At 39.8% G+C, this 11021-nt stretch overlaps 1 protein-coding gene across 1 annotated transcript; it reads right to left on the bottom strand.

The window, feature by feature from the left end:
* Nucleotides 1-8825: 8825 nt before the first annotated feature.
* calhm3 (calcium homeostasis modulator 3) lies at nt 8826-10916 on the bottom strand. Its single transcript, XM_020493908.2, has 4 exons — nt 10366-10916; nt 10105-10232; nt 9806-9933; nt 8826-9551 (listed from the first exon to the last, which is right to left on the bottom strand). Exons 1-4 carry the CDS (start codon nt 10650-10652, stop codon nt 9099-9101), a joined length of 996 nt encoding a protein of 331 aa, XP_020349497.1. The 5' UTR covers nt 10653-10916; the 3' UTR covers nt 8826-9098.
* Between the last annotated feature and the right edge of the window lie 105 nt (nt 10917-11021).

Here is an 11021-nt window from a genome sequence, read left to right on the forward strand (position 1 = left end):
GTAAATTAAACTGATTAGACATGATTTGGAAAGGCACACACCTGTCTATATAAGGTCCCACAGTTGACAATGCATGTCAGAGGAAAAACCAAGCCTTGAGGTCGACGGAATAGTCCATAGAGCTCAGAGCCAGGATTGTGTCGAGACACAGATCTGGGGAAGGGTACAAAAAATTATCTACAGCATTGAAGGTCCCCAAGAATGCAGTGGCATTCATAATTTTGAAATAGAAGAAGTTTGGAACCACCAAGACTCTTCCTAGAGCTGGCCGCCTGGACAAACTGAGCAATCGAGGGAGAAGGGACTTGGTCAGGGAGGTGACCAAAAACCTGATGGTCATTCTGCCTAGCTCTAGAGTTCATCTGTGGTGATTCAAGAAGGACAACCATCTCTGCAGCACTCCACCAGCCTGTATGGTACAGTGGCCAGACGGAAGCCACTCCTCAGTAAAAGGCATATGAAATCCCGCTTGGAATTTGACAGAAGGCACCTAAAGACTCTCAGACCATGATAAACAAGATCCTCTGGTCTGATGAAACCAAGATTGAACTCTTTGGGGTGAATGCCAAGCATCACGTCTGGAGGAAACCTGACACCATCCGTACGGTGAAGCAAAGTGGTGGCATCATCATTCTGTGGGGAAGTTTTTCAGCAGTACAGACTGGGAGACTAGTCAGGATCGAGGGAAAGATGAACAAAGCAAAGTAAAGAGAGATCCTTGATGAAAACCTGTTCCAGAGTGCTCAGGACTTCAGACTGGGATGACAGTTCACCTTCCAACAGGACAACGACCCTAAGCACACAGCCAAGTCAACGCGGGAGTGGCTTCGGGACAAGTCTCTGAATGTACTTGAGTGGCCCAGCCAGAGCCCAGACTTGAACCCGATCGAACATCTCTGGAGAGATCTGAAAACTCCCCAAATACAGGGGTGTCAAGCTTGAAGTGTCATACCCTAGAAGACTCAAGACTTTAATTGCTGCTAAAGTTGCTTCAACAAAGTACTGAGTCTGAATACTTATGTAAATGTGTTATTTCAGTTATGTATTTGTTATAAATGTGCAACATTTTCTAAAAACCAGTTTTTGCATTGTCATTATGGGGTATTGAGTGTCAATCGTTGAAGTAAAAAAAAAAAACCTACTTCACCTACTTCTGCAACATAACAAAATGTGGAAAAAGTCAAGGGGTCTGAATACTTCCCGAATGCACTGTATGTATCCCAACCAGCCGTGATCGGGGGTCCCATAGGGTGGCACACAATTGGCCCAGCGTCATCCGGGTTAGGGTAGGCCGGGGTAGGCCATCATTGTAAAATAAGAATTTCTTCTTAACTGACTTGCCTAGTTAAATAAAGTTGAAATAAAATAAAAACGTCCCCGGAAAAAGCATCAGAGCAAGCAAAACAGCGCCATTCTATATCTAGCCCATGTATCTGATGCTGTCTGGACAGATATAGTATGACATGACATGACTTTTGATCCAGATAGCATCAGATACATGGTCTACAGATACTGAGACAGAGGACGGGCATGGAGATGCGGTAGGGTGGGCCAGGCCCCCTAGGATTCGCCCATAATGACGGACCTGCCAATGTTTAATTTAAATAGGCTACCAGCTAAATACTGTATATAACTAGGCTAGACTGGATTGTCTACATAATGAAACAATCCCTTTTGGTTTGACGGTGGACTTTGTCGCATGTGCCGAATACAACAGGTGTAGTACACCTTACTGTGAAATGCTTACTTACATGCCCTTAACCAACAATGCAGAGTTCTTCTTTTAAGTAAGAAAATATTTGCAAAATATGACCTGAAGATCACTGACGTCATGATATTACCTAGGTTTTTTCCCTCCAAGTTCCCAATTGTCTTGAAAGCAACATGACCATCATTCCTACAGAACTGTTTTTATTAGCTTAATGTTACATTTTTTAAGGCATGTTTTTTATTTTATTTTAATTTTAAATTTTTTAATCTGAGCGGTAGATATTGGCTTGCTTATTGACTGTGAAAGTGATCTTGACTCAGAAAAGGTTGGTGACCACTGCAGTAGGGGGTAGATATTTTAGTTGTATCAGCTTGAACATTTTGAGTAACTCCACTAGACCACACTTCCACTATAATTTCCCAGTGTGCCTTGCCTTTGAGTAAATTGTAGTTACCACCCATGACTCTATTTGTTAGTGATAGAAACATGGTTGTTGAATTAATTCATTTTCAGTTCTGTGGCCTTCACCAAGTGAGTTCCTAAGGCAGTGTTTCCCAAACTTGGTCCTCGGGACACAAAGGGGTGCACGTTTTGGATTTGCCCTGGAGTTACACAACTGATTTAAAATGATTCAAGTTTGATGATGAGTTGGTTATTTGAATCAGCTGTGAAGTGCTCGGGCAAAAAAACAATTTTGGGAAACCCTGATATAGAGAGCAGCTGTTGCTTCATGACGTATCTCTACCTGAAAATACATGATCTAAGTGATTGATAGTTGGTATTAGGCAGTCATAAAAGTATGCTTATTTACTTTAAAGAACTATAAAATAGCGATTTTGTCAGACAGCATAGGCAGCAGATCTATAGAGATGAGATGATGACTTGGAATAAAATAATAGTCATCAAATAAAACAAATGTAATATACACAACTATACACTATTTTCGTAAAGTAATATATTACAGTAAAAAAATTAAGTATGGCTACTAAGCGATAAGCATTAATGGGCAGTCACTACCATCATGGGACGTTCATTAACTGTTTTATTCTGTGTAGTTGGCGCATTCAACCCACAAAATGCATAGTGCAAAATGTCAAATAAAATCATCTTGAAATTGAAAACTGTGATAATTTTTTAAATAATCTAACCGAAACTGAACCGACCTCAAAAAGCACTCAACACTGTAAGGTTTTTTGCTCCCCTTGACTTTTTCTAAATGATGTTGTATTACAGCCTGAATTCAATATATATATATTTAGTGAATTATGTTTTTAATTTTTTTTATTTATTAATTATTTAAAAATTAAAAGCTGAAATGTCTTGAGTAAATAAATATTCAACACCTTTGTTATGGAAAGCCTAAATATGTTCAGGAGTAAACATTTGATTAACAAGTTACATAATAAATTGAATGGACTGTGTGCAATAATAGTGTCTGTACCCAACACATACAATAAGCTGAAAGGTCCCTCAGGTGAGCAGTGAATGTCAGACACAGATTCAATCACAAAGACCAGGGAGGTTTTCCAATGCCTCGCAAAGAAGGGCACCTATGGTAGATGGGTAAAAAAAGTGATTAATTACACTTTGGATGGTGTATCAATACTCCCAGTCACTACAAAGACACAGGCGTCATTCCTAACTCAGTTGCTGGAGAGGAAGCAAACCGCTCAAGGATTTCACCATGAGGCCAATTGTGACTTTAAAACAGTTACAGAGTTTAATGGCTGTGATAGGAGAAAATTGAGGATTGATCAACATTATAGTTACTCCACAATACTAACCTAAATGACAGAGTGAAATGAAGAAAGCTGGTACAGAATAAAAAATATGCAATAAGATAGAAAATTGAATAAAAAATATGCAATAAGGCACTAAAGTAAAACTGCAAAAAATGACGCAAAGAATTTAACTTTATGTCCTGAATACAAAGTGTTATGTTTGGGGCAAATCCAACACAACACATCACTGCGTACCACTCTTCATATTTTCAATCATGGTGGTGGCTGCATCATGTTATGGGTATGCTTGTAAATTGGCAAGGACTATGGAGTTAAAAAATAAATACATCTATATGTAGCTAAGCACTGGTTTTGTCTGCTTTCCAACAGACACTGGGATACAAATTGCTTACCAAGATGACATTGAATGTTCCTTAGTGTCCTAGTTACAGTTTTGACTTAAATCGTCTTGAAAATCTATGGCAATTTTAAATTGTACCTTTATTTAACCAGGCAAGTCAGTTAAGAACACATTCTTATTTTCAATGACGGCCTGGGAACAGTGGGTTAACTGCCTGTTCAGGGGCAGAACGACAGATTTGTACCTTGTCAGCTCGGGGGTTTGAACTCGCAACCTTCCGGTTACTAGTCCAACACTCTAACCACTAGGCTACGCTGCCGCCCCAAGACAAGACTTGAACATGTCTGTCTAGCAATGATCAACAACCAACTTGACAGAGCTTGAAGAATTTGAAAAAGAATAATCAGCAAATATTGTAAATCCAGGAGTGTAAAGTTCATTGAGAATTACCCAGAACAACTCACAGCTGTAATTGCTGCCAAAGATGATTCGAACATGTATTGACTTAGGGTGTTAGTACTTATGTAAATATTTCTGTATTTAATTTTCTATTAAAAATAATCATTTATATCTAAAAACATTTTTTAATTTTGTCATTATGAGGTATTTTGTGTAAATGGGTGCAATTATTTGTTTTAATCCATTTTGAATTCAGGATGTAACACAACAAAATGTTCGCTACACCAGACCTCCGGCTGCACTTTCCATCACAAGCAAAGAGCCGTCCCCCCACCTGATCCACAAGCTTTTGTCTTGATTTCATTTGATTGAAAGAGTTTGTAAAAGACATCAATGGGACAGACCCAAAATGAAAGCATAAGGGCACACTCATCCACCTACACTTATACAGAAGCCATTGGCTTCACCATACCCACATCTAAGCCTTTAATTTTGTCACTAACTGACTAACCTAAGAATAACCCAATTTAGGGTAATTTGATTCTGGTGGTCAGAAGATCAGAAAGAAGGGCAGTTGAGGTTTTATTAAGCCCCAAATATAGTAAGTTGAGATGGGGGGGTCGTTTAATTTCAGATCAAACTCTCTCGAGGAGGGAGATGACCTCAGCAATCTGATTACTGTCTGTGTTATCATACGGCATTCTGACTCATTTTGAGTAAATCTGACTGTGTGTCTGCAATGGTGCTGCTGCTAAACAAACATATGAGGTGTTCCTGAACTTTAGTCAAGTTATATAGACTGAATGCACCGGGGTGCACCTTTAACCCGAAGCAATAAGATAGGGGCATATTATTTAAGATGTCAGTCTAATATGTGACAATTATTTGTGAAGATAATGGTACTGGCAAATCATCTCTAAAGGGTTATGACTAACATGTCAATCAAGGCAGAAACCTGTCAATATTAATCAGACAATATACTGAATGTTGTTTGATGAATAATTCTACGTTAACAACAACTGTGGTCATAACAGTGCCCACATTAGTAGAAATGAAAGAGCATTGCACGTCCAGTTTCTTTTTTTCTTTTTGTCAGCAAACTTGGAATGAGGTTGTACATTTCTTTTCAATGCTGACACTTCAAAACCCATTGATAAAAGTGTGTGTTGATTTGGAATTCCTGCCATTTCGGTGTGAAAAACATAACAGGTTCTTGAAACCAATTTAAGTTCTGATCCAGCAGCCCCTTTTTCCTCTTGAACTTTAAAAGGCATTTTGAACTACATTTGGCCTTAATGAGATTAGTTTATGCACACATGATAATGATTATAAATCAGAACAAATGTCAGAATGCTTTTATTAATTGTTAAGGCATGTGGGACTTGCGCTGTGTCTTTCACAGTACTTAAAATACGGTGTTTTCGACATGCAGCACGTGGAAAGTTGCAATGTATCATTATCATGTTAACACTGGACAATAATTGATGTTTTGACACCCATAAAAACCAAAGTCCTCAGCACCATAAAAGTATGTCAACGTAAAGAATTTGACCTACTATACAATTGAATACTTTAAAAGCTAAGCACTTACACTTTTAGATGAATATGTTTGTTTTGTTCTGCTTGTGTGAGATAACAATAACAATAGGACCTGTGGGCGAACAAGCTTGAGAAATGCTTCAACATGACATATTTCAGGAGTATAGGAACATGTACAGGCCTTTTTAAAATAACGTACAAAGCTTCCTACACTATGGGACACAAATAAAACAGAGTTGAAGAGCCTTTTGCTAAAATAACAGACGCAGCGATGCAATGAAGGAAATGGTGTTAATGGGTCGTTTCCATACGTTTACAGCTAGCAGTCTCGTTGATAACCTCAGATAACCCGGGCATATTTCTCTCCACCCCCAGCATGTGGGCCCAAAGCCTGCACACGCTGACTCAACAAAGAGCATATTTACCAGCCCAATGGCTGCTCCTTAGCGTGGGGTTTGCAGTCTAAAACTGGCAAGTCATCCTGGGGTTACACTATTGTTTCACAGTTTCTTTGTTATCCTCGTCACACACTGGCATGACTCAGTCCTGTGAAATGAATATAGGCCAGGGTGTGATGTGGGGGATTGTGTATTTTCGGATATCTTACCAAAGGTCAATTTGTGGTTGAATGGGGTTCCCATTGCGTCGATAGACCATGAACCGCAGTAAATATTGCAGAGCCCATGTAAAATGACTTTATTCCTTTATGTACTTTTCTTTCTGTTGGATAACAGATAATCTATGTTTGTTTTTTTAAACAACCTTTTTCAAGCACCTCCTTGATTGAGCAACATCGGTGATTGTAAAAACATATGGGCACACAAAACATTGCTCTTCAGGACATCTTTGCCACAGATTTCCACAACATGGTTAGCTAAGCCTGGGCAAAAACAACCCAGGAATGCAAGAGGCACACGGCAGCAGATAGTTTACGCCCTCTACAAGTTTCCAAATACATACTGTCTCCCTGTCAAGAAGCCTATCACATGCAGTCTAAATGTCTACGTTTGAACAATCAATATGATTTGATTGGTGTAGTCTCTCAATCTTGTGTTCTGGTAAAATGACCAAAAAGTAATTACCTAAGGCAAAAAGCAGGATCACAAAGAGAGGGCCACAGAAAAGGGCTCAGAAAAGGAGAGGGCGAACTTAGGATGGGGACAAGCTGAACTGAAATGTGACACAGATCACTCACTTGCCCTGGGAGAAGATAAGATGGTATAGGGGAGGGGGGGGGGGGGGGGGGGGGCAAGAGCCTTGTCCCTGGACCAAAAGTTGTTTTGTAAAATGATCCACTGTTATCAAGCATGAAGAATTCCAGCTTTGGACTCAGCCTTTTTGCTTGTGGCAGTGGTCTCTGGAGCCATGTCTGTACTGCATTACAAATACAAAAAGAAAACCCCAAACCAGGAAGGCTTTGAGTCAAGCATTGCTACAGTACAACATCCTGAGACTTCAAAGCTTTGATTCCTATAGGAACAATTTCATATCATAAAGATGAAATCGGGGAAACCACGGCACAGGATCCAACTTCCATTAATAAGCACAGGGTTTCCAGCACACCATGTATACATGCAGTGGGAAGTCTCTGCATTCACAGTAGTCTTTGTTGCATAAGACTTTGTCTCAGTTCATTATTTCAGAGTCAGCACTATATGATCATGGCTTGAACCAAAGACAAAAACCCTATTGTCTAGTCTAGGCTAGATATACAGTGCCTTCAGAAAGTATTCACACCCATTGATTTTTCCCCACATTTTGTTGTGTCACAGCCTGAATATAAATGGATTCAATTGAGGTTGTGTGCCACTGGCCTATACACAATACCTCATAATGTCAAAGATGAATTATGTTTTTTGAAAAGAAAATGAAAAGCTGAAATGTCTTGAGTTAAGTATTCAGCCCATTGTTATGACATGTCTAAATAAATCTAGGAGTACAAATGTGCTTAACAAGTCACCTAATATGCTGCATGGACTCACTTTGTGCAATAATAGTGTTTAACGTGATTTTTGAATGACTACCAAACAACTCAACCACAAAGACCAGAGTTTTCCCATTGCCTGGTGAAGAAGGGCACCTATTGGTAGATGGGAAATTTAAAAAAATAATCTGACACTGAATATACCTTTGAGCATGGTGAAGTTATTAATTACACTTTGGAATGTGTATCAATACACCCTGCCACTACATTATACAGGTGTCCTTCCTAACTCAGTTGCCGGAGAGGAAGGGAATTGCTCAGGAATTTCACCATAAAGTTTTAAAACTTTAAAAAAGTTAAAGAGTTTGACTGTGATAGAAAACTGAGGATGTATCAACAACATTGTAGTTACCCCGCAATACTATCCTAAATGACAGAGTGAGAAGGAAGCATGTACATAATGAAAAATATTCAAAAACATGCATTCTGTTTGCAATAAGGCACTAAAGTAAAACTGCAAAAAATGTGTCAAAGAAATTAACATTATGTCCTGAATACAGTGTTATGTATGGGGCAAGCACAACACATCACTGAGCACCACTCTTCATATTTTCAAGCATGGTGGTGGCTGCATCATGTAATGAGTATGCTTGTCTTTGGCAAGGACTAGGGAGATTGAAGAATCCAGGTGTGTAAAGCTCTTCAAGAATTAACCAGAAAAGCTCACAGTGTAATCACTGCCAAAGGTGATTCTAACATGTATTGACTTAGGGATGTGAATACTTATGTAAATGAGATATTTCTGTATTTCATTTTCAATACATTTAAAAAATAAATAATCCTAAAACATGTTTTCACTTTGTTATTATGGGGTATTGTGTGTAGATGGATGAGAAGAAAAAAAACAATTTAATCAATTTTGAATTCAGGCTATAACACAACAAAACGTGGAATACATCAAGGGCTATGAATAATTTCTGCAGGCACTGTAGCTGAAAGCGACTAAAACCATGTGTCCTTTAGTACATATACAGTAAATTACAATAATAATATTTATTGGCACTTTATGTTATGGTACAGAAATTACCAGGGATTCTCTAATATATATATATATACATACATATATATATATATATATATATATATATATATGGTAAAATTATAATTACATAGTAGTAACCTCTGAATTACTTATTTGTTGGGATTAGATGAATCAGGCACCACTAGGGACTATTTGTCAGTCCATCTGTAATTTGCATGTCTTGTATTCATGGAGTATGTAAAATTAACTATGCAAAACTAGCTAGTTTAAATCCCAGCATATTCAAATATTCTGAGGAACAAGATTTCTAAGGTCCGCTCTCTAAAAGTATTTTCGACATAATCATGTTGAATGTATTGTTTGTAGCTTATAGATTCTTATACTATTGTGCACACACACATCTAAACATCTGAGTAGAGGGTTTGTCCATTGTGGTCCTCCCAGGTGACACACACCCTAGGTCTGTAGGCCATCCTAGTGACATCCAGCTCAGGTTTACACTGGAACCATGTTTGAAGCAGTTGATCCATCTGTTCCTGCTTGGTGATCCCATGGAGTCTCTCCTCCTCTTCATCCACCATGTCTTCTTCCCCCCTGTACCTGACTTCGGGTGAGAGAGGCAGTCTGAGTACTGCGTCTTCCCGCATGCCCTCAAAGAACTGCACAACGCACTTTCGGGCAAAATCGCGGCAGTGAAGCACGCAGGTCTCATCGAAGAGCTTCTGCTCGATGTCCAGGTAGTTGCTCCAGTAGCGCGTCTGGAGGTTGGTGGCGTGGTCGTCGAAACAGGGCTTGATGAGACGGCCCAGTGCACCCAAGAGAATGAAGAAGAGGAGGATAGACCAGCCAATCGCCTGTCAGGAAATACAGTACAATGCATTGGCATTCTCGAATGGAGAGTGGAGGACATCAGTCATCAGGGTGATAGTTTCTGACACACCCCGGTTAAGGAATGGGATTTGACTGTACAAATAATGAACAAAAGCCAGCCTACCTAAGTAGGGCAACAACATTTTTTAAAATCCCTTTGAATACTAAACCCATCAACTCAAATACGCATAGTAAAGACATGAGTTTCAGAGGTATTTAAAAACGGGAGTGCACTCACTTGGGAGTAGCAGCGCACGTAGCGTGAAACAGCTTTACGAAATGTGCTGTTCCTGAAGATCATATCCTCCTTGCAGGGCACCTTGGCCATGAGCTTGATCAGGTCCAGGCCAGTATTGTTGGGCATGCCTGTGAAAGTATAGAGTACAACTAAAGTTTGTGTTTGAGTCCAAGTTCAAATGTTATAGTAGACAAGACTACACTATTTTGACTCTGGGTGAGGGTTTGGGTGAAAGTCAGAGTTAGTTACAGGGCTATGAGTTAAGGTTATGATTGACAGGTGTTTCGGGCTATAGCTACCTGAGAAAGGCTTGGGGTCTACACTCATGCTGAAAGCACAGATGAAGATCTTCCCATCCAGCAGAGTGACCAGAATCCACACCATGGGCGCCAGTAGAGCCCTCTGCATCATGGCAGAGAACATGTACCTGCAGAGGGTTAGGAATAACATCACAATTAATTACAGGAAGTAGTAGTCGTTTTTTGAAAGAAAAGCTGTGACAGTAGTGGTCGTAAACACAGGAGCCTGAGGTGGTTTGACAGCAGCACTTGACAACTCACTTGACAATGGCAGGATTTTTGCTTCTCTTCCCAATGGGTCTCAACCATTCTTCCATCATGACCCCTGTGTGTCGATTGACCAAGATTCCCAGGAAGAAGAATATTAAAGGCGGGACAAACATCACCCCCAGTGCGTAGAGTTTGTTGTATTGTGGAATACAGGGGCAGTTGAAGTCAAAGCTGGTGTAGAGCTTCACACTGATCAGGGCCAGTACAATACAGATTCCATTTGATATGGACTCGGAATTGGACTGAAAATACTGCAGAACTAACTTCAGACGGTCCATGGTTTAGCGAGACCGAAAACTTGAGACACACACGTGATAATGATCCGGTAAAGTGGTCAGACTAGGTTAACACACTGTACAAAAGTAACCGCAAACACCTTAGTTTTAAGAACAAGATTTTCCCTACCACAAAATAGTCCTCACTGAAGAATCAACTTCATTCCATTGTTGAATAAAAAAAGGTATTGACCGTACTAGTATTTTTGTTAGGTTGAGTCAAGAGTCAGAGCAGAGGTTGAAAACACACCAGCCAGGTTAGTGTCATCTGACCACACCCCAGTAGTAGGTGTGCAGGTCGGAGCACACTGACAGAGGCTTTAGGAGAGAACAGAGGGTGTGTTTACTAGCTCCTACTGTGCAGGTGCAACA

Source organism: Oncorhynchus kisutch, linkage group LG11 (genome assembly GCF_002021735.2).
Source record: "Oncorhynchus kisutch isolate 150728-3 linkage group LG11, Okis_V2, whole genome shotgun sequence".
Lineage (NCBI taxonomy): Eukaryota > Metazoa > Chordata > Actinopteri > Salmoniformes > Salmonidae > Oncorhynchus > Oncorhynchus kisutch.